General features: G+C 45.5%; 1 protein-coding gene across 10 annotated transcripts in view; it reads left to right on the plus strand.

Annotated features, from left to right (window-relative positions):
• Positions 1-22,733, plus strand: part of auts2a (activator of transcription and developmental regulator AUTS2 a) — a 201,424-nt gene extending 178,691 nt beyond the window's left edge. For 2 of the 10 annotated variants that reach the window (XM_072446696.1, XM_072446698.1), the window contains exons 7-19: positions 13,665-14,193; positions 15,178-15,455; positions 16,203-16,441; positions 17,393-17,437; positions 17,708-17,803; positions 17,888-17,959; positions 18,212-18,241; positions 18,367-18,438; positions 19,152-19,293; positions 19,632-19,712; positions 19,803-19,886; positions 20,109-20,349; positions 20,424-22,733. In XM_072446696.1, coding sequence (XP_072302797.1) covers positions 13,665-14,193; positions 15,178-15,455; positions 16,203-16,441; positions 17,393-17,437; positions 17,708-17,803; positions 17,888-17,959; positions 18,212-18,241; positions 18,367-18,438; positions 19,152-19,293; positions 19,632-19,712; positions 19,803-19,886; positions 20,109-20,349; positions 20,424-21,606 — 3,092 coding nt within the window. In that variant the 3' untranslated portion in view covers positions 21,607-22,733. Of the gene's footprint in view, positions 1-13,664; positions 14,194-15,177; positions 15,456-16,202; positions 16,442-17,392; positions 17,438-17,707; positions 17,804-17,887; positions 17,960-18,211; positions 18,242-18,366; positions 18,439-19,151; positions 19,294-19,631; positions 19,713-19,802; positions 19,887-20,096; positions 20,350-20,423 lie in introns of all 10 variants that reach the window. The other 8 variants (XM_072446692.1, XM_072446693.1, XM_072446700.1 and 5 more) reach the window with 7 other exon arrangements.
• Positions 22,734-26,011: the final 3,278 nt, after the last annotated feature.

A 26,011-nucleotide genomic window follows, 5' to 3' on the forward strand; every position in this document is an offset into this window, starting at 1 on the left:
AGCTTAAAAGGATGAGGCCGAGGCAGGGAAAGCATCTGTTTATAGCTTTATGGGCTCAGTGTGCCGGCACCACATGTGACCTCATTATCAAGTCACTAATTTGCTGTTAAAAGCAGTGCTGTTTAATGTGCGGGGGATAATGGAGGAGCTGGGTGAATGGACATTCCTGTGTAATGGGGGGAGTTACCCGGCTGGCAGGCTCAAGATCAGGGTTGCGACCCCTTCAAATGGGCGCGCAGAGGTCATTGTGTACACCTACAGCCCTGTCTTTCTCCGTGCTCTTCCTGCACTCAGCTCTGTGCGCAGACACTTCCCACATTGTGCCCTTTGATTCCCCAGGGCTTGATTTGTGGCGTGTATTGGGTTTGGCTCAATGGTTCAGCTCGATAGGGAGGTTTCCTTTTGAACGCACTTCTATGTGGCCTGATTTGGGTTCCTTGAAAGGATTAAGCCTTTGTGCGGCCTAAACCAACAGAGGGCCGTCCTCTTTCCTCTGCATGAAAAGAGCTGACTGGGGAAACAGTACACAAAATACGCTCTCTCCCTCGCAGATACTCTACTCGACCGGCCTCTATTTCCATTTAAATATCGTCTCTTTTCCCTTTGACTGTGCCTCCTCTGTCACCTTATGCTAATGGCCGGCGAAGAGGCGAGTAAAAGAATCCAGGTGCAAGGAGAGCACTCGAAGCACTGGTATTTTTATAGCGGCTAGTGTTGAGATTAAAGGTTTGGCTTTTGTTTGAGGGGTTTACGAGGAGTCAAATACAAGCGAACCGCAAGACAAGCAACTGCTCCAACATAAATAGCAAATGAGGCTGGTTTGAGGGACGTGGCGTGTCAATATTTGCCCAGCAGCAGGTGCAAAAAAGCCTTGAATTGTTGACACTATGTGATTATGCTAATAATAAAAACATGAGCTTTGCCGAAGAGAAGAGGTCATTTCGAGAATATTTAACACATTCATTATCAAAAATAACATCCTCTCATTGCAAAACATTAAATTGCTTTACTTTGCACTTTGTTAATGGCTCTGAATGCAAAGAAGACGGTGCAGCCTGCTAATGATTTGCTGCTTGGTTTGTGCAGAAAGAGTGGAAATGTGCCGTGGGCAAGCTCAGGTCTCTTTGAAGACTTAACACTGGCCCCTCATCTTTTAATCTCCTCGCCTCCTCACCTACTCAATAATTACACTCTATTTTTCATGCTCTCTCAAAAGCCATTATGTTTTCTCGCTCCTCTTGCCTCAGGCCTACACTGCATTTTAAACAGAAAATCTCACTGATGAGAATGCATCTTTTGTATTTCCAGGATCTATTTGTTTTCCTGCTGTCATGTTGGCGTCACCCCCGGGCCATTGGTGTCAACTGTGCGCAGTTGTCTAATGCTTAGAAGCCTTGGTTTTTCTGCTCACACTCTGGGCTCACTTGGCCCAGGAATGGGTTTCATTAACTAAGAGTCATTAGGTGTTAGCTCTAATTACTGTGCCTGTCAATGCACCTGCATGTGTCAGCTCACTAACCTGATTCATTTGCTTGGCAGGAGAGAGACCTGCTTCAGTCTGTCTAACACAGCATAAATAAACTACTTGCTCATAGTCTAAGCTCTTTGCAAACCGCTGCGGGCCAAAGGTGTAACTGCGGTAACACGTTTCAATAGAAAGCAAGCAGTAAATTGCAATTAAAGGTCATTTACTATAGTTATTCTCGGCAGCAGTGGTTTCCCTCAAAAGATAAAAGTCTGCTCTCTGGTGGCACAGTGGTCTTACAGCAGCACATATGCCAGGCTCTGTGCCTTAGGGGCGCAACTTTGATTCTCGGCTCAGACATTTTACTGAAAAGTAAAAATCGGAGGCACTTTGATTTCTTGTGAAGACGCTGAGCAGATTAGAGGGAAATTACTTAATGTAATATTTCTACATTTGTGAGTCTGTGATGCATTGAGGAATAGGCTGTGTGTGCCTGTGTGAGAGCGGGGTGCAGGGATGAACTCAAGTGTACGTTGTAGTGATTCTCACTTCCCCCTCAGCATCACACCACCATGCTTTGCTGGAGTTAATGTGAAAATGAAGCAGTGTTACATTGAGACCCGGGGCTGCTGCCAGCGTGAAGAGCGCTGCAGCTGAAGTGTGTCGGCTGGAGTGCGTCTGTCGCCAGGGGAGAGAATAATGTGCCGCTGTGGAAGGTGTTATTTGCAGCGCTGATGGCATTGTTTAAAAAAATAGTGGAAAGAGAAAAGCGGAGATGAACTTTTGTGGCACATATCAGAGCTGAAGAGCTCCCTGGATTGTCATAGAGCTGTGCTGCCAGTGAAACTGCCTGTGAGTGTATTACTGCTGTGTGGGAGTGAGCGCGGGGCTTGTTTCTCTGGCTGTTTCCTGAGAGGAGGACCGCTGATAGAGCTGTGTGTATTTCTAGGCTGCGGGCCGCCACCTGCTGTAAGCTCAAATGATATAGAGAGCAACAATCATGCCACAAATCACAGCGGCAGCTCCCTGACTCATTGAGGCGGTGGAGAGGAGCTTGGCCTCTCACAGGCCTGTGTTGGTTTACTGCCTGCGGCTGCTCGCACACACCTCTGTGTCTGTGTGGGTTGGAGTGTCAGAAGCAGCGGTGCAACTTAACCTGATGCATCGTGGTCAGATGACCTGAGCACTGGCCTTTTGTGCGTAGAGAGGATCAGCACAGTCAAGGGCAGACTGTTTGAGTCTTCAAGGCAGTGTAGAGGTCACATGCAGGGCGATGGGCTACACAGACATAACCCAGACATAAACTGCTGGAACAAAGCATGGTTGCACAACGGCCTATCATGATGTGATCCCAGTCATAAGTGGCTTTGTATTTAATAAGCAGCCTGTTTGCACAAATAAGTGGTTGATCTGAAGGATTGGAGGCTGTATGATCCATCAGTGAGGAAGATTCCAGGCAGATCCCCAGTGTTTTTTCAGCTTCTGTTGTTTGGCTGTCTCCTGCTAGGAGTATTTAATACATCTCTAGGGGTAAAAGGAAGCTCAATATCCTGTGCAACAGAGAGCAGAGCCCCCCCCATCACACTACAATAGTACAACTACAGAGAGGCTGTATTTCAACACTATGAAAGGGTCGCGCAGGCTATGCCTCATCTGCTGACACAGGCAAACAAAGGTTAACAAATCAAGGGGAGCACAGTGTGATTTACTGCCCTACTGCTCCAAACAATGACCCAGCCCTCAGCAGTACAGCTCACTGACCACTGCCCCGGAGCTGATGGACATATGCTCTATTATGCTTCCTGTCAGCCTTTTACTTTGAAATCTCTTGGCTCTTGTAAACAAACATTTATCATAATTTTAGTGTTTGAAATTTGGGTGATGTAGAACAAATAAACTGGTATAAAGCTTCCTGGGTTTGTACTAAATTGAAGGAATTGGATGAGTGCATATGATAGAACAGACCTGCACACACACGTCTCATTTCTCCCTCTTGGACAGCACAAAGAGGTCATTCAGAGTTTGTTCCCCAGGTCCTGAGGTTAGAGACTAAGTAAATCCATCCATCTTAATGCACTTATTTCAGCACCGGGAGAGCTGGAGGGAGACTGTATAAACACTCCAATATCCGACATGCCATGCTAAACCCAAAGAGCCTGGAACCCATCAGGGCGAAATTAAAGGTCTACATCTGAAACACAAACATTTAAATGGGCTGCACTCCAGAGATCAAAGTCAAAGGCCCCAGTTTTCCTGCTGGCCTCCACCGGTCTGCCACACGGAGATATGTGGCAGTTTAGCGGTCAGTGAGAGACGGCACTGTACTGCTTCTGTTAACCATTTGAAGTGACGCTCTGTGGAGTATTTGCTCTTGGTCTGGGTAAAACTTTATGAAAACATGCTCAGTTTATTCACAAATCTGCTTTCCATAACAAAAACAATATTAGACAAAGTGACTGTTTATAATGTTAATGCCGTTACAAACCCAAACACAGTGGTGTAGTTTTAGTGTTGACTTTTATTAGTGCATGGTGACGGTAAAGATGTCACCCGCTGATGGATGTGTCCGGCTGAATGGAGGTGTTGAAAGCTCCGGTCTCTGGTCTCAGGAGAGTCCCTCCCCCATCAGTGTCACCAGCCTGCACTGATCCAATGTGACATGGGCCTTGCCAACTGCGAAGCATTAACAGGGTCAAGGCACCACACACACTCCCTGCTTGTCATGAGGCTGGCATCCCCACTGTGCAGCTCTGTGCTCAGGCCAATTACGCCCACGTCAGACCGTGGTCCCCATGGCTCACATGACTTTGGCAAAGAGGACTAGAGAGCATACTTCTACAGTAAGGCCTCATGACTGCATAGAGCTATGTTTTGGTAAAGCAAATTTGTGTAGCCTATTGTTTAAGTAGTTTTAGTTTGCCTTTAAGCATTTGAAATACCCTTTTTAAATGTTTTGAAAGCAAACATATGTTCTTTACCTATACTTGGATTCCTGTGCTTATTATTGAAGACTTAAAAGTATGCGCATTGATGTTTTAATTGGTTATGCATTCTTATTCTTTTTCTTATTATTATTCTTATTCTTCTTATTACAGTGTCTTTATTTACCGGCAAATCTCTAAAATATCTGAGGAAATAAAGGCCTGTGCAAGTGATTTTGATTGCACTCTACAGAAGGTTGTGTCTTTCAAAGTGAGCAGTGAACATGCACACAATAGCTGAGACGATGTTGTTGCTCCGTTTCCTCTTGTTGATGTTGGGAGGATACACAGGTCTAAATGAAAAAGAGAGAACAGGAGCACTGATGAGGGCAGATGAAAGCAGGGCTATAATTGCTCCCACAATAGAGGAAGGTTATCTTGTGTCTGGCCCTCTCTGCTCTCATAAATATGCAGGGCACAGAGGCCTGATGAGCCGCGGGGCAGATTAGAGCGGACTACAGAGCACGGCCTGGGTTTGTTAGCAGCACTCCACAGATCCTCTGCATGTGTTTCCACTGTGCACAGACAGCCTGCCTTTCATTTGTCTCGACTCTCGACCCTCATTTCATTCTTTTTCCAAAGGCTGTTGCAGGGACAGATCAGTTGACAAATACAACACTGCCCCCTGCTGGTGGTAATAAACTAAACTAACCGTCTATGCAGGATGGATCTCATAACATTCTGGCTAAATCGTTTCTGGCTTGTATCCACAATAGTTTGAGGCCTGCCCTAACCCATCAATATCTGCAGGACTGTCACCATCTGGTACTGGTTACTTTTCTCCTGGAGGGGGCTGTTTGATTTCAGTGACTCCTCATCCTCATTATGTTCCATGTGTTTTTACTGCAAACATTTTCATACAAAAACAGTCTTCCTGAAAGGACTAACCTTTGTGTGTCTCTTGAGTGGTGAATAAACTGGTCATTGCTTAACTCCAGTCTGCTGTTGCTCATATGCTGCTGATGGAAGGCCATTAAGAGCCTACGCAGTTTGGAAGCTGTGCTAAACCCTGTTCATCAGAGTGCAGTGTGGTGGTGATGTATGAATCCTTTGGCCAAGCTGACACTACTGAGCCTGTCTAAGCCTTCACCAAGTAAGAGGCCCTGGACAGTGCCTCCATTGTTCCTCTAAGTAACCCAAGTTCCAGGCAACCACTGCCCAAAGGGGGATATCAAGTTGTTCACTCCCCACCAACACCGCAATCCTGGCTTAAGTTGTGGGCTTGACGAGGGCGCAGAGAGCCAGCTGACTGTTTGGACGACAGCACAGTTCAAATAAACAGCTCAAATCCCCACCAGCCTCCCTCACTGTGTAAGTATCACCATCCACAGCCGTAGCTCATCACCGTGAAGTCAGCCAATAGTCCTTAGCTAATTTGTGGTCTTATTTTGAAAAGCGTGTTGATGTGGCATACCACAGGTTTTCTGAGAAAATGGCTGGTGTGTGGAAAGATGATGATGAGAATATAGGCCCAGTTACATGTTCCACTTCCTTGTAGCGCACAGTTGGTCCACCACCAGTCGGGCAGACCACACAGCAGCAGGAGACCCCAGGGAAGCATTGATAAACCTGAGGCAGAGACAAGAAAACACCCTTATGAGGGCAGTTTGTGCCCTGGGTGTGCCTCAAATCCAACTGCAGTGAAACATGAGCGGGGGGGTAATGAGACAGCACTTGACACTCCATAACACGCACTGCTGTGGTAATGCTGCTGAAGGCATAGGAAGAGAAGCTACATGCAAATTGATACTTCATCCGATTTTCAGACATTTGATCTGTGCATTCAGAGTTATTACCCTGTGGGGTGAATTATTCTTGTCTGGTTTTATCACTAGCAGCCGGACCATGTAGCGCTGATGTGTGTTAGCAGTTGGCCCCAATTGAAGGAGAGTGAAAGAGGCCCAGACTGATGGCCCTCTAGGGAGAGATTTCTCTTTGCAGGCCTCTGCGTCTGGTTCCCTGCTGAAATCATGCTTTGTGTCACTGTGTCAGCTTGAGCTGTCAGTCTCCCTGTTGCTCCAAGCCACTTACACTCACACTCTGCCCCTGGCTATAGAAAACACATGAGGGAGGGGACAAGAACATACAGGCAAGAAATGGGGCCTATTCTACTCTCGACACAACAGATGAGCAAGCAGTGCTTCCACCCCCCTCAAGTGCAACTGGAATTCTCAAAGGAGCCCTGGAGAGCTGAGGCCAGCTATTACCTCAGCGGAGCCATCTGTACCGTGGCAGTCACCCCCTGAGGTGGGTTTGGTACAGTCCACGGGCTGAGCTGACAGTGTTCCATGGAGTGCAGGGCAACAGGGAGCACATCCAGGAGCAGCACATGGAGAGATAGCGCTCTGACGGCTGAGTGAGTAAGCCACATGGGAAAGTGAAGGGTGTTTATGGGCCATGCTGGACTTTAATGAGCATAACGGAGATTTAAGCTTGGCTGTGTTTGATGTTGTCCGATCAATTGTATATTATGTCCTTAAGCTGCTGCAGCGACTGTCAAGAAACACATGTCCGACCACATGGACATTTCTGTGGCATCTTGCCACCATCTTTACTATGATGTCATTGTTACTCTGGATTGCATACTCAACCAAGTCATGCTATAAAATGTTTGAGGTTTACATTTTAAACAGGTCAAAATGTTTAAATAGCCATCTTTAGCGTAAAACATAAAGCCTAAGGTGGCATGGCCGGGAAAGTGTAGCATGAGTTGGCCATGCAGCATTTGTCACTCATCAGCAGTGCAGATATCAGAGTCTGTGAGAAGTGCCATTCGCTGGCTCTTGAGCTGGTGACATGTGGAGGTCAGATGTTGGCCGACAACGCAGCTGCCTTGTCTCGATATGGTTTACACTTGTGTTACACGCTGTCCGGGCTGTTTTGGTCAGGTAGATGCTCATTACACAGTGCTGTTATTTTAAAGCATCAGAAAAAACTTGGCCTAACACCTGCCAAGGTTATGTCACCCGGAGGTAAAGTGTCCCTCGGGTGCTGCCTGCTCTGACCTGGCAGCAGTGGCCTGTCCGGTCCGGGCTCCTCTGGTGGTCACCTGTGCCAGTCTGCCCGTCATCAAGTCCCTGATCCAGCTCTGCTCCTGTTACCTCCTGCTGCCTGACCTCACACCCTCAGGGATATATTAAGAGTGGCTCTCTTCACAACGACTGGAAACAGGACACCATATCCTGATTTTTGAAAGATGTTTGTAGACACACTGCTGGAGCAAACTGCTGAACATTTTACTCTCAGAAGCCTATTATGTAATGATTAAGCAGATTGCCTGAATGTTAATGATGTGAGAAGTGAAAGTAAGCAGTAGATATTTAGTCACATTAGCAATGCAATGGAAATCAGAGCTGCCAGGCAAAGGAAATGCATAATTAGGTCATTAGGTTATTAAGGGAAGTGAGTGGTGCAGAGTTAGTTTATGTGCCTTGTCATCTGGCCTCAGGGTCTAGGGCTGGGTCTGGGTGAGTGCTGTCTGGTGGTCTGGCTGCTCCTTCTGTACAGCCACACATCTGTCAGAAAGACTCAAACCATTTAGTGGCTTAAATGCAATTATCCAGAGTGTTAGCATCTCAGAGAGGATCACAGTGGCAGACAGCAGGGCTCAGAAGAGGAGTCTGTCCTTTATGAGTTGGTTTACCACACAACATGACACCAGCACATGTACAGAGCATTATAAAAGCCTGGGCCCTGGGCTTCACAACTTGTAATACAAAATTCATAAGTGAGGAAGCCATAAAATATAGATGTTAAAAGGGGCAGCTTTACAAGTGGCCTCTGCCGCCCACTCGCGTTGGCCTTTTCTTGAATCACTGCTTGTTAAAACAGCCATTTGTGTTACTCTGAACCTTTATCAACGTGCCATGGTATTCCCACTGAAACATTACACATGTCATGCTCTCACAGCTAAAATAGTTGCCCCCCTCACCTAACCCTACAACCTTTATTTCTGGTTAGTTTCCCTCTGTGCTCCAGTCTTCATGGGGAGACTTGCACTAATAAAACAGCTCCAGTCCAGGACCCTCCAAACAGCAGGACGCCTTGCAGCGTAACCTAATCCAGTCAAAGCCTGTAGCTTTAGAGAGCTGCTGACAAGATGGATAGTGTGGAAGAGCCAGCAGGGGAGCGTCCATCATGTGAAGCCCCAGTGCCCAGGAGCCCATCTGGGCATGTCCAACATGGATGCCTGTAAGCTGTGAGGCATCCGGACTCCCAGGAGACACCAAGCTGAAGTTACTGTTCTGAGGACAGCTGTATAACAGAAGCAGATCCCAGTTTTACACTTCAGCAGTTCAAAACCCCTGCCATGGACACAATAAATGGGTACTTTAAAGGTCCCATAACATGCTAAATTGACTTTTAAGAGCTTTTAACCTTCTTACATTGCTATTTGAAGTTCTATCCGATATTGAAAAACCAGGAAATAAGAGCGATGGACATAAGACTTATATATAAGACTTACAGACATTATATATATATATATATATATATATATATATATAGATATATATATATATATATATATATATATATATATATATATATATATATATATATATATATATATATATATAGAGAGAGAGAGAGAGAGAGAGAGAGAGAGGAGAGAGAGAGAGAGAGGAGAGAGAGAGAGAGAGAGGAGAGAGAGAGAGAGAGAGAGAGAGAGAGAGAGAGAGAGAGAGAGAGACGAGAGAGAGAGAGAGAGAGAGAGAGAGAGAGAGAGAGAGAGAGAGAGAGAGAGAGAGAGAGAGAGTGAGAGAGAGAGAGAGAGAGAGAGAGAGAGAGAGAGAGAGAGAGAGAGAGAGAGAGAGAGAGGAGAGAGAGGAGAGAGAGAGAGAGTAGAGAGAGAGACGAGAGAGAGAGAGAGAGAAGAGAGAGAGAGAGAGAGAGAGAGAGAGATGAGAGAGAGGAGAGAGAGAGAGAGAGAGAGAGAGAAGAGAGAGAGAGAGAGAAGAGAGAGAGAGAGAGAGAGCTGGCAGCCCGGTGTAAACGCAATGTGTCTTGGCTCCGCCCCCCCCGCCCGGCGCCGTGCCGCGTTTACACAAAGGAAGAACTCATGAAACTGCGGAGAACAGTCGTCTTACCCGGAGATCGTCACGTTATCCCGTCGCAATACTGACCTAACCTAATACTGATGTGCAATTCTGTCGTATGTGCAATTGCTGTTGGAATTCATGTGCAATCTATGTGCTGTCGAGACACATATTCATGTGCAATTACTGTCGGGATCACATGAAATGGTATTTATTTATTTATTTGTCTATGGGAGTTTTTATTTATTTATAGGAGATCTTCTACTGAAAGTGTTTTTCAGACTTCCTATAAGTGATCTGTTCTTCTGTATCTACCTGCGTTGCACCAATGAAATTTCCCCATGTGGGACAATAAAGGAATATCTTATCTTATATATATCTATATCTATATATATATATCTATATATATATATATATATATATATATATATATATTTATATATATATATAATATATATATATTTATATATATATATATATATATATATATATATATATATATATATATATATATATATATATATATATATATATATCTATATATATATATATATATATATATATATATCTATAGATCTATATATATATCTATAGATCTATAGATCTATAGATCTATAGATATATCTGTTCTGCGCACGCTGTAGAATAAACACCAGATTTATTTAGTCTCAAAGTAGTGTTGATCTCAAGTTCTATCGTTTCTCACTCGCGCGGAGCGGCGCAGCGCGGAGCAGACAGCTGTGGGACACACTACGTCACGGGTGGGCGGGGCACACACGCGCTCTAAGACTACGTCACGGGTTGGGCGGGGGAGCCAGATCGCTCTTCTCAAGGGTGGGGGCGAATATCAAACCAAGCCGTTTGCATTTCCGGGTTGGTGAGGGGGTCCAAGGTCTGGGTGATATTTCTTAACTATTATGTTAAGGGTGTTGCACAACACTTATTATTATCAATTATACACTTAGGATAGACTACGAAATGTGAAAAAAGCATGTTATGGCACCTTTAAGAACGTACTTCTGGTGGCTGGGAAAAAGGCCATCACAAAAATGTATGACACAAACACACAAACGATTGAGGACGGGACCGGCATCATAGCCAACATACAGAGAAGGGACTTATTTTGGACTTTTGAGTGCCTTAACTTTCTTTTTCTTGCCACACCTTCCTAAATTCTTATTTTCAATTTTACAAATTTGTTTTTTTCTGGTCTTGTTTTGTTTGTTTTTGTAGTTTCGTGTTTTTGAATCAATAAAAAAATCTCTGTCCAAAACCGAGCTTAGGTGGTCTGCTAAGAACTATTGGTTTTACGTCTATTATAAAAGTTTGACTGTGGGCAATGTGGGCATAGTAATGAAGTACAGGACAGTTGTGTGAGTGGGTCATGTACACAATGTAGGGGTTTACACACAAACAGCTTGATGTTACCTGCCATTGCATCATCTGGCTCCTGTTCTCCCTCAAGTCCTCTCCCTGAGACATTAGTCTGTTCTGAGTGCTGTTTTGTCCCAAACAGCTGTCCTGATAGATTCAAAACATGTTTGCTGAACAAATGACTGCCGTATGCTCTGTTAACTGTGAACATTGATGGTGTGATCACAATGTCAAACGTTTATTTACACATATCGTTGGTTTGCTTGCTTTTATGTTAAAAGTCCTAACAGTAAGAACAGCTCAGTTGTCAACCTCGTGCCCCCTGCTCTGTGTGAGCCTGTTGGTTTTGTGTGATTGGAGCTATGTGACACTTGGCCTGATGCAATGTTATTAACAGCAAAGTGTTGGGAATACTCCAGCACTATTTTGAGCCATAAGTGATATGAAAGCTTGGAATGTCCCAGAGCTCTGCTCAGCCATCAGTTAGCACGTCACAATGTAAAAGGGCTGTCAGAAGCACACACTTTAGTGTTTTAGTTTAGTTTTCCTTTTTTCAGTTATGCTGTTATTCTTATTTATTTGTATTGATTTATTTTTGTTCTTTTTTTCTTTCTTTATTTTTTGGGGATTTACCCAATTGCGTAAATACATCTCTCTCAACAAGGACTATCACTACAGATAGAAAATAGATTATAGATACATCTGGTGCTGAGCATCTTTTATCTTTGAGATGATGTTATCTGTGTACTGCCCTTGTTTTAAATAAGAATAGATATTAATAATACTAATAAAATGTACAATGTAACAAAAGCTTGATCACGCAAAAAATAAATATACCATACTTTTATATTATGTATGCTAGAGTCTTGAAAAATGTTAACTGGGTGCACTGCTTTGGGCTTTATCATTGAATTATGACTTACTTACTTATTCATTCATTGTAAAAGTATCACTAAAAATCCTTCTGCTGCAGTTTTTATTCCAGCCATTATTAGGCTGCTCATCTTGAGGCTTTTTCTATTACAACTTCTTCAGAACAAAATGATACATCTCAAGAAATTATTCCTCTCAATAAATAAATTACATTTTAGTCATTAATATGTTCAAAAAATCCTATAGTTATAGTTTCAGAATTGACTCAGTATGATTAAGAACAGACAAGGAAAGTGTAATTACCACATATCCATATCTAGTTTAGTCTGTTAAGCGGTGTCCACATAGCAGCTAATATAAGATATGATGTTTAACTGGCCTGTTTTCCATGTCCTTTCCTCAGATAAGCATTATTGCATTATGGGAAATGGAGGCTGAACATGGGCTCAGATGGTCTAGTGCTGTTGTCTAATAAATACATGCAGTTGTGTTGTGTTACGTCTCAGTAGCCGCCACTATTTTAGCCAGTGAAAGATGTGTCTCACCGGGGTAATGATGTATCCCTTTGGTCGCCTGGTGGCTCCACTGACATGCGCTTAATGAGAGGTAGGAATGAGAGGTGGGCACAAAGCTGACCCCATCAGCCCCTTTACCTCTTAAACCCTGCTCCCATCATATACTGTACATACATCACATATTCCCCTGCACAGGATAACAACAACAACCGCTCAGAAACGCTGCCAAACCGTGGGACTCCGTCTTTGAGAAACCGGAGGGAATTGCACTTATTTTTTTTCGCGGGATGAAGGAGACTGACAAATGAACCCTCATGGGGACGGCCTCCTCCGCACTCCGCTCTTTTGCCCGGCCCTGGAGTCTTCATTATGACCAGAATAGACACCTTCTTTTTAGCATGTTAGCACATTCTCAAAACAAGCCGTGCACCTCTGGGACTCCTGCTTGCAGTCAGAGATTTGGGAATTGGGATTTTCCTTTCTCCCCATCTGCTGCGGTGAAGTTGTTTGCCGGTAGCAGTCTCTCTTGACTGGTAACAGCATTTGCAGGGGAAGATTGACGTTTTGTATATGTAGATTTGAGAGCAGTGTTTTGTCCTTCTTTCATAGTATTTGATAGCGGTGTATTAAGTGTTTTTTGAGATCTTTTCATCACAGGGATTAAATCAAAACCTATCCCAACAGGCGGGTGCATGTTCCAGTAAGCTCCTTTACAGAGCAGCAGTCGCTTGTTATTGTCTGTATTGATTGTAATCTCTTACCAGGAATCACCTCCTCTGACCCTTAGCTCTAATATCGTATAGACTTGAGGCTTCTGAAAACACTCTCGTCGCTTGGATGCTAATGGATAAAGATTTTGGGTGTGCCTGTGCCTGTTGGATCAACATTAGTTTTTGTCTTCAAATGTGCAGGACTCTATCGCCTCCTGCCTGTCAGGTGAAGCACTGAACCACTAGTGATCAGCGCTAGTCTGAGGTCCCTGTGGTCCGTAGAAAGTTAATTACACTTTATGTATGCACCGTCATTCCCCATGTGCCCAGCCCCCAGAGCTGCCCAGCTGTTGCACTTTGTTCTCCTGGACAGTCCCAGTGGAGAAAGGCCCTGGACACAGCTTATTAGCTTTTGTTCTGTGTGCTTTCAACAGAGCACAGAGCGTATTACACCAGCTTTAGACTTAATGCCACTGCCCTGGAGCCTCAAAGAACCCGCTTTCTAGGTGAATCGGCCCCGTGATGAAGAGATATTCCGGTGTATTCCCTAGAATCAGGCTAGAATTCTTCCTGTGATAAACGCTTTTGCTGTTAGTACTATAAAATGAAAAGCATAAGCCCAGCTAATGTTATGCAGTAAGAGTGTGATGTGTGACAGACTGTTCTGGTGCAGGTGGGTTATTACATTTGTTTTCTTATTGTCTTTACAGTTCCTGATTTTGGCGTCAATGTGCTTTCCTCCAATGGCTGCCAAGAGCCTATCGGCCTGGGTGTCCTTAAGGTGTCAGGACTAGAGCGCAGTCAGGAGAAGAGTCAGGAGAGCTGCCGGGACGCCCAGTCTCCGGCCCCTGGCTCTCCTCGTCAACCCGCGCCGCATCAGGCTCTCTCTGCTGCCACGCCCCTATCCCCACGTCAGAACCGGACCAATAGCCCTGCCCACGTCCGGCCATCTTCCAACCTTCCCCCACGGACCGAGGCTCCCTCCAGGCCTCAGACACCCGCCGCCCTGCCTCTCGTCGCGGGCCGAGAGCCCTCACCTCCTCCCCCTCCCCGAGCCCAACACCTGCCTGAAACACTGTCTCATCCTCGGCCCCCGCCAACGCCCAGTGTGCACCCACAGACGCCTTCTCCAGCTCTCCCCTCACATCACTCACACCTGCAGCACCCTCAGCGCCCCCCATCGCGCTGCCACCCGCGGCCTGTGTCTGTGTACAACGGCATCAGCCTCAACGGCCACAGGTAAAGCTCCCACCACATAAAGACATTTAAGACAAGCTTAACACTAGAGGCCCCAATATGCACAGGCACATTAGTATGTAAATCACTGTGGAAAGTATTTGCAGTGAAAAAGTAGCAGATTATTAACAGCAGACTGAAAGCGCCACACTGAGCTGTGAGGACTGTGACTTTTTCATCTGAACTTATGTATATTCAACTCTCCATAAGCTGACTGTATGTTGTTTATGTAAAAGATGTATTTTTAAATGAATCTGTGCAATAACTTGGTTAGACTTGTTTCAAATGATAAAAGCAGAAATGGGATCAGTTCTGGGCCGGCTTCAGTCTGCCTGTGGGGCATCCTTCATTAATCTGAGACGTAGTGTAGTTTCTTGTGAACCCACTCAATCCTAACAACAGCTCTGGCTCATCCTCCCAGGACTTGGCTGTGTGCGCCTGTCACTGTGCCAGTCTCCCTGTGCACCAGGAGGCCCTGGCACCTGCCGTGAATTATCATGGCAGAGGCCCACAGAGAGGAGCGGGTGCTGAAAATGAGCTTTTAGGCTTATAGCAAGAGCTGCACAGACTGGCCCTGGGGAAAACCCACACACACTACAAAAGACTGTTTGCTTACACATGCTTGCTCGCTCCTCTCATCCCATTTCTGAGGCGCATGTTCACTACCTGGCTCTGGAGGAAGCGTCTGAACAGACGCTGTTCAAAGACGAATGCAAATAAACCACCGCTGGCAAGCTTAGCAGAAGGTGTATCCGAGGGTGGTGCAATGTTGTGTTTTCACAGATCGTGTTTGCCCCGGATCTGGTGGAGCAGAAGAGTGAGGCAGGGCAGAAATTAGTACACACAAATGGGTGACAGTTGAAGTGTGAAAACAGTGTGTGGGGAATAGAAATGTTCTGCAGATGGAGCTGAGAGGTGGAGAAACAAGTGTTCATTTTGACTCATCGCGCCTGACTTAACCTGGCTCTTTCTTCTGTGTCTTTACAGCAGCAGCCGGAGCAGCACTCCAGGCTCCAAGCCCCACGGGCCCCCTACCCCTTCCCTCCACCTCCCCCACCACCCCCCTCAATCAGTGGGACCCTTCCCTCTGTCCTTATCAGCCAACCACAGCGGCCCCCACAGCTTTCCCCCCTCCTTACAGCCGTCGCCACATCCGCATCACCCCAATATGTTCGCTCCTCCTGCTGCTCTGCCACCTCCACCTCCTCTCACGTCTAGCACTCTGCCAGTACCTGCGCATCCTGCTGCTGGGAGTGCTTATTCAGGTAAGTCCACAATTCACCACACACACTGCCACAGCGCCCCCAAGTGGTGTAGAAACGCCTGTTCAGCTCATCAAACCAATCCCCTAAATATGAGTTGGACACAGTTGGATTAGTATTTAAAGCAGCCAAGATAATTCACATGCCCAGAGCTGAGACTGTAGACTATGCTGGACCGCTCCGGTTCACACTTCAACACACGTCCTCTGCCCTGACCAGTAATAACCACCAATAACTCAGTCACATTGCTGAAGTAATTGGTGGTTGCCGTCTGTGAAGTTAAATGTCAAGGTCGGAGGGAAGAGAGGACGGGAAATGTGGACAGCGGTGTTCCATTTATACCTGTAATAACATCCAGGAGCCACAAATCAATTTGCTCAACACCACACGGACCGCACTAGATTTGAGTTGAACGCTTACAATGACATTTTTATGAGGAGAAACATTCCACATCCATTTTCAGGCGCTGCTTCTGACTTCATATTGCAGAGATTGAGTGTGTGGAAACGTCGTGAGAACCAGTAAAAGGAATTAAATCATCAAATAGAAATAAATATTAATAAACATTTGTATTGAAAAAATATTTAAAAGATATATTCTGCATTTTATTGTAGTAATATTAATCAGGCATAGATGATGATTTTACATTTTCATCGTAGAATGCAATACTGATCTATTGACTGTAAATTGTCTCATTTGAAGAAATACAAGAATCAGCTTTTCACATCTTTTTGTCTCATCTTCTTTCAGAACAAGACCTCCTGCGTCAGGAGTTGAACACACGTTTCCTGGCCTCTCAGAGTGCAGACCGCGGCGCCTCCTTGGGGCCGCCTCCGTACCTGCGCACAGAGTTCCACCAGCACCAACACCAGCACCAGCATCAACACCAGCACACGCACCAGCACACGCACCAGCACACCTTCACGCCCTTCCCCCACGGCATCATGCCCACGCCTGCACCGCCCATGGTGCGTACTCCTGCCCCAAATGTGAGGATAAGTAGAACTCAAACTCCTGACTTTTACAGGACTTTTATTTGTTTGTGTGAATGAATAATGCGGTAGGCTATTTTTAGACTTTTTGCAGAGGTGTTTAGTGCCCAAGAGTCTTGTTACTTATAATTAATGATATTTAAGTGGAAGTAAAAACTAGAAATTCAAATTTGTTTCTTTATTTTGGCTTTAAAATTGTCACTATTATTCGTTTTTAGTTCTTACAATTATACTTTGACTGGAATAATCACGACTATTGAATAACTGAATAATCTTGACATCCTTGCACTGTAACTACTGCAAAAAAAAGACAAATTTAAAAAAAGAAAAGTACATTCAGCCCGAGAAATGATTCCTAGTGCTTTTTTCTGGCATCGTCCTCGTCTCCAGACAGCAAAGCCTGTAAAAATCTCACTAAATTGCCAATAACTTGCCGGGAGCATAATACAGTTAATACATTCTGAAACTTAACGACATCATTTGGTTCTGTTTGGGGTTTTCATTACTGGCAAATGACTTGCGTTAAAGGCCACTGCTGCGCGCGGAGGGCAGACCACAGGCTACGGGTGGCACGACCTCCTGCTCACACACATGTAGATTTGCCACAGTCCGGATTTGCGGAGGGCTCACTTGGCTCTGATGACGGCTCAAAAGCGGCCACTGACGGCTAATGAGGCAATAAAGAGGCCCTTTATAGCCGCGCTGTTTAGCCCTGACGAGGGAAATGTTCGCCTTGAGCCGCACTGCACCACTAAAAGAGGCAGACCAAATGAAACACAGGATGCGCACTGGTTTTAAATGTCCTCTGATCACGGCGAGGGGAGGAGGGACGGAGGGAGAGGGGAGCCCGTCGCAGGGTCATAGAGTGTGCCTGTTGTGTCTTATTTAGAGACTTCCAGCATGTCTAAAGAGCCCTGTTTTATTCCTGTTTTGATTTTTCTTCCACAGTTTGAGAAATACCCATCGAAGGTTGACCCCTTCTACAGACACAGCGTGAGTTTCCCTTCTGTCCACTTGCCCTGTCAGACGTTCTCTATTATTATAAGAGTTGTAGTGTGTCTCCATTTTTCAATTCAGAAGCAGTTTGTTGTAGAATACTACTCAAAAAGAACCTAGGTTTAATATGCTTTGCCTAACTGTATTTTACCTGCTAGAATCTTAAAACATTTGATTTCACAGTTGTATAAATCCATCACTGCTGTCGTTTCTCTGGTGCTTTTCAATTCAATCGTTCTCATCGTATATTTTCCTCTTCTTCCTCAGCTTTTCCACTCGTACCCACCGGCCATGTCTGGTTTGCCCCCCGTCATTCCCCCAACAGGGCCATTCGGTTCACTACAGGGTGCCTTTCAACCTAAGGTAGGACTGCACACGCTTTCAGAAACAAAGTCTTGTCAGTGCGACTGTCAGGCTAATGCTGCGTTTGTTTTTTGTCCCGCACAGACCTCCAATCCACTGGATGTTTCCACCAGACCAGGAGCGGTCCCACACACGTTCTTACAGAAGGACCCCAGGGTAAGATTAAGTGCACTTATACACATGTTTTTACAGTTATCGGGTTACGCAGCGAACATACTGTCTATTAGAAAGATGTCGTGTAATCCCTCATATCTATTAGAAAACATAATGATGCTCTTGGCACAAGTGGATGTAAAGGATATGTTCAACAATGGTTAAACAAAAGAATAATAATATAAGATTTGCTACCATTAACAACTGAAACTATAATGTATCTATGCTGTTAATAAGTGTTTGTTTTTCCTCTAGTTAACAGATCCTTTTCGGCCCATTCTCAGGGTGAGTGATCTTCATTCATATTACAAACACAAATGAAATATGTATTTGTATTTCTCACATCATGTAATGCGAATAGAACATCATAAAGGTGAAGTCCTAAGAGTGAGTTTACTTTGTGTTTACAGAAACCAGGGAAGTGGTGTGCGATGCATGTGCACACAGCCTGGCAGATCTACCACCACCAACAGAAAGTGAAGGTGAGTCCTCCTCTGGCTCCTCTGGCTCCTCTGGCTCCTCTGACTCCTCTGGCTCCTCTGACTCCTCTGACTCCTCTGACTCCTCTGACTCCTCTGACTCCTCTGGCTCCTCTGACTCCTCTGACTCCTCTGGCTCCTCTGGCTCCTCTGACTCCTCTGGCTCCTCTGGCTCCTCTGACTCCTCTGACTCCTCTGGCTCCTCTGGCTCCTCTGACTCCTCTGACTCCTCTGGCTCCTCTGACTCCTCTGACTCCTCTGGCTCCTCTGGCTCCTCTGGCTCCTCTGGCTCCTCTGGCTCCTCTGACTCCTCTGACTCCTCTGACTCCTCTGGCTCCTCTGACTCCTCTGGCTCCTCTGGCTCCTCTGACTCCTCTGGCTCCTCTGGCTCCTCTGACTCCTCTGGCTCCTCTGGCTCCTCTGGCTCCTCTGGCTCCTCTGACTCCTCTGACTCCTCTGACTCCTCTGACTCCTCTGGCTCCTCTGACTCCTCTGGCTCCTCTGGCTCCTCTGACTCCTCTGGCTCCTCTGACTCCTCTGACTCCTCTGACTCCTCTGACTCCTCTGACTCCTCTGGCTCCTCTGACTCCTCTGGCTCCTCTGGCTCCTCTGACTCCTCTGGCTCCTCTGACTCCTCTGACTCCTCTGACTCCTCTGACTCCTCTGACTCCTCTGGCTCCTCTGACTCCTCTTCTCTGTGCTCTCCCGTTTTCCAGCAGCAGATGCAGGTCGACCCTCACAAGTTAGACTTTGGGCTGAAGCCGGACTTCCTGAGTCGACCCCACGGCCCGAGTCTGTTCGGTGCCATTCATCATCCCAGTGACTTAGCACGGCCGGCTACGCTTTTCTCTGCCGCAGGTACGTGTGTTACAACATTGTCACATCTAAGGGGAATTGTATGTTGTAAGTAAGTATTTAAGTAAGATGAACATTTGAATGTATGATATGACAAGATCAAACGTGTTTATGAATCTAAGCCATATTTGATCCATTGTAGTATAAATCCCATGACACACTCCAGACATTCTCTTCTGCTCCACAAGAGGGCACTGTTCTGCTAGGAGAATGCACTTGTTTTAAATATTGATATAAAATAGAAGGATAGAACCTAAGAATACAAATTTATTTTTATTTTTACTGAATGAAGTGACAGCTGAGATGTTAATCAGATGCTAATTGTGTTTCTTTGCCCTCAGGTCCAACACACCCGTCCGCTGGACCTTTTGGCCATCCAGCTCACCATCCTGGGAACTTCCTCACTCCAGCTCCTCACTTAGGTAAGCGATATTGATTAGATTAACCTTGTGAAACAGACATATGTAAAGAGACGGTTTTATTTGTATTTATTGGACGTGTTGTCCTTGCAGAACCTTTTAGTCGGCCTCCTTCCTTTGGAGGGCTGGGCGCACTCAGCACTACAGCCTTTGGAGGACTAGGAAATCCAGCACTAAGTGAGTTTCATATTTACGGGAAAGACACTTGATTGATCTGCCAGGCCTATTTAATGTTCAAGATCAAATGCTAATTCAGAATAGGATCTTAGTTCTCTAAATGTGTTGTTAAAAGTGTTGTTAGAATTAAAACAAATAATTATCTTTTTATATTTAATCAAATCAGTAAAATACACATTTAACTTGTGTCCTGTGATTTTCCGTGTGTAGAATCCCTAACAGCGGCCAACGCCATGTTTGGCCATAAAGATGGTCCTAACTCACAGCACTTCAACAACAGCGGTGGCAGTGGCCCTCAGGAGCCATGGAACCGCCTGCACCGCACTCCCCCCTCGTTCCCCACCCCTCCCCCCTGGCTCAAACCTGGGGAGTCCGAGAGGAGCGCCTCGGTCAGCTCTCACGACCGGGACAGAGACAGAGACTCTGATAAGAGAGAGTCTGTGAGCAAAGAAGACAAGGACAGGTACGAGCTCATTACTGACTCATGGCACAGACAGAGCGCTCTGTATTCACCCGCCTTGTTTTTATCACTTCCAGGGACTCGGTAGAAAAGCGTCACTCAAGCCATCCCTCACCTGTGTCTGCTTCTACAATTCCCTCTCTGGGCCACAGCCGACCTCCGGAGCACCCCAGGAACCCCCTCCCCCCCTCCTCTGGGGACCCCCACAGAGACAAGGACAAGGCCAAAGACAGGGAGCACTCGGACTCATGGAAAGAGGTGAACCCAGAGGAGAACAAGCTCAAAGACAGCCAACACAGTGACAAGGACACTGTGATCCACGACAACAGGACGTCCGAGGATAAAGCCTCCGGCCGGGGCTCCACGTCCCCCTACATCAGACAGAACAGTCTGGACAGGCCCAACGGCCTGCCGCGGGACGTCTTGGAAAAGAAGGACTCGCCTTATGAGCACCAAAAGAAGAACAGTGAGGTCAAAGTGAAAGAGGAGAGGAAAGAGGAGCAGGACGGGGCCACAGAAAGGGCCCCCTCTACACCCAGTCTCCACCCCCCCTCCTCCATGCCCCTGCCCATGGCCATGCCCGGGGTCCACCCTATCAACAGCATCAGCAGTCTGGATAGAACTCGAGTAGTGGCTCCTTTTATGGGCATCAGTCCCATCCCAGGAGCTGAGCGCTTCCCTTACCCCGCCTTCCACTGGGACCCTATGCGGGACCCCTACAGGGGCCTGGACCTTCACAGACGGGACCCTCTGGCCAGAGAGCTTTTGCTTAGGCATGAGCCTCTGAGCCGACTGGGCCCTCCTCGCCTGTATGAGGCTGAGCGTTCGTACCGGGACAGGGAACCGCATGACTTTAACAGGGACCACCATGTCCTGGGCCTGGAGCACCGCAGGGAGGCAGAGAGAGTCCAACTGGAGGAACGGGAGCGCCTCAACATGCTACGAGAGGAGTATGAGCATGGTCGTCTGCCTCCATCAATGCACCACGCCATCCTGGACTCCCACCTGCCTCACCCCGCCCCCGGCCTCATTGCCCCTGGACTACACAGCATGCACTACTCCAGAGTGAGCCCGTCAGCAGCGATGGCTGCGACCGCTCATCAGAACGGGATTCTGAATAAAACTGCTGCTACAGCCTCTCTGAGTGCCCCTCCACCCCTCATCTCCTCTATGGGCCGCCCTGGCTCGCCCAGAAGGACTACGCCCCTGACCGCGGACATTCGGGACAGAGCGGCCCACAAAGACATAGAGGCACGGTGAGATGCCCTGCCCTGTGCCTCACACTCAGCACTTAGACTGTATCATAGCTGTGAATAAGTTATGTGGGCAGCATATGTCCAGCACTCCAATGTTTTGTACAGACAGTCTTCTGAAAACAAATGGTTTTCAATGAGGATTTCCTGGTTTTCCAGCTTTGTGTGCTTTCTTTCTCTCAAGTTGGTCCACTCGGAATGTACAGACCCTTTTAGCACTGACTGCAGTGTGTAGATAATGTACAGTTGCTGTTCTCACTCTGTATGGTACAAATATGCAAAAGAATGTTTTGAAAGCTTTACTTTAAACACATGTAAATAGAGGAGTACTGAGGTGCTGATTCAGAATGTGCTTTTGCTTTACATTTTGAGTTATATTGGTCGATGCAGCTTATGAATATTGAGACACTAAAATTCCATATCCAACTATGCAAAAAGAAAAAAATCTTGGCTCCCTTTCTGAAAGCTGGCCTATCAGTGAAGCAGCTGTGCTCTCCCCACATCCCAGACTTGTACAACATTGTGGTGAAAGAATTTTAGGATTTGGCATTGTTTTGTTGGGTTATAAGATCAATACATTTTTAAATTGTGGTGACAATCCTTGAGAAAATATTATTCCTAATAAGCAGTATCCAGCAGCACAAATCTCTAATCTAATTTCCTCCTGAGGTCTTGTTTTGGGGAGACCACAGCACCGTATTCCCTGTCCCAGAGGAGTAAGTGGAGGGTACAATTTGGTCAGTGATTTCAAGTGCTTCCCTTAAGTTAATGTATGTTTAAAATCAAAAGACAAAAAAGCTACGGACAGTTGTTTCTAAGAAGCAGAGATCTATTTTAGTAGTCAACTGAAAGTTTAGTTGTGCGCTTCAAACTCTGTGATATATCATGTCGTGCAGTGTTTTTTTTATCCCACTTACAGACGTCCACCCGGAGCCATAGTGATTAGTTAATGCATATTGCAAAAGGATTGTTAAATATAAACTTTTTGCTGTTTACTATAAGTACAGAAAAAACTAAGTCTTTCTAGACTGTGTACAAAAATGAGAAAAAATGAAGCGACTGAATCTTCAGCATGCTCCTCATTTAAACTTGTGTTATGTAAATTGTGCCATGTTATTAAAAAATGTGTACCGACTTTGTCTCTGGGCTTATTTTTCAAGACACAACAAAGGACTTCAAACTGATGTCAAAGTATTCAACAGTATGAAGTTCTACAATGAATGATGTCTTTAGAAAGTTGTGTGTGAGGTAGTAGTGTGTAAAAATTGTATTATTATCTATTAACCATTGCAACTCACCACCCTTAACCTTGACTGGAACAAACCACAATAACTGAGCAAGAAATGAGAGTAATGTGAAATCATTACCGAACAATAATGATGCTTTAACCTCTGCAGCCATCGCTCTGAGCTGCTGTGGACCAGAAGCATTCATCATGAGGGAGGTAGTGACATTTCCATTAAACTGAATAAGCACAGCGTCGTGACTGATGTCCAAGGCCCAAACACCCAGGTCACACATCAATCACTGTTGGCATCTTGTCAGTCTGTGGAGGACGTGCTTCACTGCTCCTGCTCCAAGGAGAAGTGCAGGTCAGTGTTTAACCAGCAGAGGGCGCCACACTCTGGGAGATCCAACAGTTTGAGGCCCATAGACCAGTGGTTTCCAAAGTGGGGGTCGAGAACCCTCGCGAGACTTGGAAGTGGATTTTATAATTATTTCGATTGATAAGTCAAAGAAATAAATGATTTTAAATGCTTTGCACCTTGAAAGACCATAGACTATAGAAGCTAAATTAGTTTTTTTCAACCCAGTTCTGCCACACAAGCGCCACTGTGCATTGCTATTCTAACAAATCTTAATTTTGTCACAAATAGGGAAGATTAGCGTTAGATTTAAGAACAGGTCTCGGTCAGAGGGACAACAGTCTGGGATGTTCCACACTTTGGGAGTCAAATTATCTTTCTGGCATTCATTCAATTCCAGGTATTGCTCATAAATGCCTTAGAAAAGCCCTCTTACCATGAGTGAGAAGCCTCTCCACAGATCTGACCTGTAACTTGGCCTGGTGCTGACACCTGCTAGTCTCCATGGAGATGTATGTGTTTAATACCACGCTGAGGAACATTCCAGGCAAAGAAATAACATCTCCACAGAGACAAGTGGACTTTCCACTAGAAATGATCTTTAATTTGATTTGAAATCCATTTTCAGTCGTTGTAATGGCTCAGACTGTGAAGCACACGATGATGTGCGCTACAGCTTCAGGTCTGATGGATGCTGATAATACAATCCACTGAATCAAACAGTTCATCGAGCTCCACTAAACTCCACGAAAATGTGAGGAACGAGTAAAAAGAGCAACCAAATAGAAGAGATGATTATTTTAAAGTGCATTGTGTAATATTGAGAATTGTATTTATTTATTTTAAACATTCCCTTCTCCTCTGTGAGTGATCTCATCAGTGTCTTTGTTGTTCCTGGGACTGCCCTTTTCTGGGCTGATTTCCATTTAATAATTCATACACCATATAATAATAATAATAATAATAATAATAATAATTAAAGCCGCAAGCGGCAATGATCGGCTCACGCCGCCGCCGCTACGCCGCCACACCGCAAGAGGAGGGGGCGCTAACGCGCCCCAATGGTCTTTTTGTTACGCCTACTGCTGAATCTGTGACGCTGTCACATCTTCTCCCCTTTGTTTTACCATCAAAAAGCAATTTTATTTTGAATTCTTGGCAAAATGTGCGGCTTTGCCGCACAGACACCGTGACTTTTTGAATAAAAATGTGGATACCTTTTGATGGTTCACCCCTGAAGATGAGTCTCACCAAATTTCAGGTTAATAGGGCTGACGCCCTGGGAGGAGTTTGTGAAAGTCTAAAGTGTAAACATGTTCTGGCGATTTCCCCATTGGAATAACATGGGAGGTTTTGGTCATCGCTACGGCAACGCCATAACAATTACGACATGGGTCTCATTGACTTTTTTGATGGGGATGCTAAAATTGAGTTGTGTGTCAAATTTCATATAATTTCGCAAAACTAAACATTTAACCTCCATATAAAATCTGTAGGGGGCGCTGTGGCGCCAAATGAATTTATTTCACTTCAAGTAGGTTTAGGCCAAAGAGTTTAACAACTGATTCTAATTTGACGCAATTCGGACTTTATCTGCGCAAACGGCAGAAATGTTAAATTTGGGAGATTTCTGAAATTCTAGACCGTGACAGGTATCAATGTAATTTGAATAACTTTTGATGTCCCACTCCTCAGTACCATTTATATGGGGGTGACGACCGGTGCACCCCCATATAAATATGGGGGCATATAAGCATGTAATTGGGGGCATGTAAGCATGTAATTCAAAAATTGAACATTATTACTGTATAGAGGGCCAAAAACACAAAGTGGGCGGAGCCCACTCAAAATTAACGAAAGTACCCGTCAGTGACCAGGGACCCACACCATGAGATAGGAAAGCGAGCGCTTTCCGAAAATGTATAGTTTATGATATTTGAAAAATGGGAAACATTGTTTTCGCATCGGAATATTATTAGGCCCGAGCGCCACAAGCTGGCGAGAGGCCTATTAATCTCGTAAGGCCGTGCGAAGCACGGCTGCGAAAGTGCGCACGTAGTGCGCACGAAATCGAGCGCGAAGCGCTCGCCCACTTCCAAACACTCACTAACGCACTCCTCCACTCATGCACGCCCCGTGCATACTAATTAGTTGTAGGAAAATGGAACATTACTGTTGTAAACGGGCGAAGCCCGTGCAAAAGTTCGCACTAAACGAGCACTTTACATTGGGATGACGACCGCGAAGCAGTCGTCATCCCCATATAAAGCACTCATTTGCGCTAAGTAGCTCACGAATACGTTCCCCATCTCTTGCATGTTCCGTGCATATAAGCATGTAATGCAAAAATTGAACATTATTACTGTATAGAGGGCCAAAAACACAAAGTGGGCGGAGCCCACTCAAAATTATCGAAAGTACCCGTCAGTGACCAGGGACCCACACCATGAGGTAGGAAAGCGCGAGCGCTTTCCGAAAATGTATAGTTTATGATATTTGAAAAATGGGAAACATTGTTTTCGCATCGGAATATTATTCTTTCTTTCTTCTTCTTCTTCTTCTTCTCGGGACCAACCCCCCTATTTTTCACCCAGTGAACATTGACGAAAAGTCACAAAAATTTGCACACCTCTAAAAATCGTGCCTCTCTACATTCTGGCTATTTCCCTTTTCTAAAATAAAAAAAATTGGCGCGTCAGCGCCACCAAATGTACCAAAAATGCATTGAGAGATGGGAAATGACCCAAAAAAAATCTGATCGTAGAATCATGAAATTTGGCGCAGAGGTAGATGGTGACAAGAGAAGTAAAAAATATTATTACGGCA

This window comes from Eucyclogobius newberryi, unplaced genomic scaffold, assembly GCF_026437365.1.
Source record: "Eucyclogobius newberryi isolate DKJ021-1_F unplaced genomic scaffold, fEucNew1.0.hap1 SCAF_15, whole genome shotgun sequence".
Classification (NCBI taxonomy): Eukaryota; Metazoa; Chordata; class Actinopteri; order Gobiiformes; family Gobiidae; genus Eucyclogobius; species Eucyclogobius newberryi.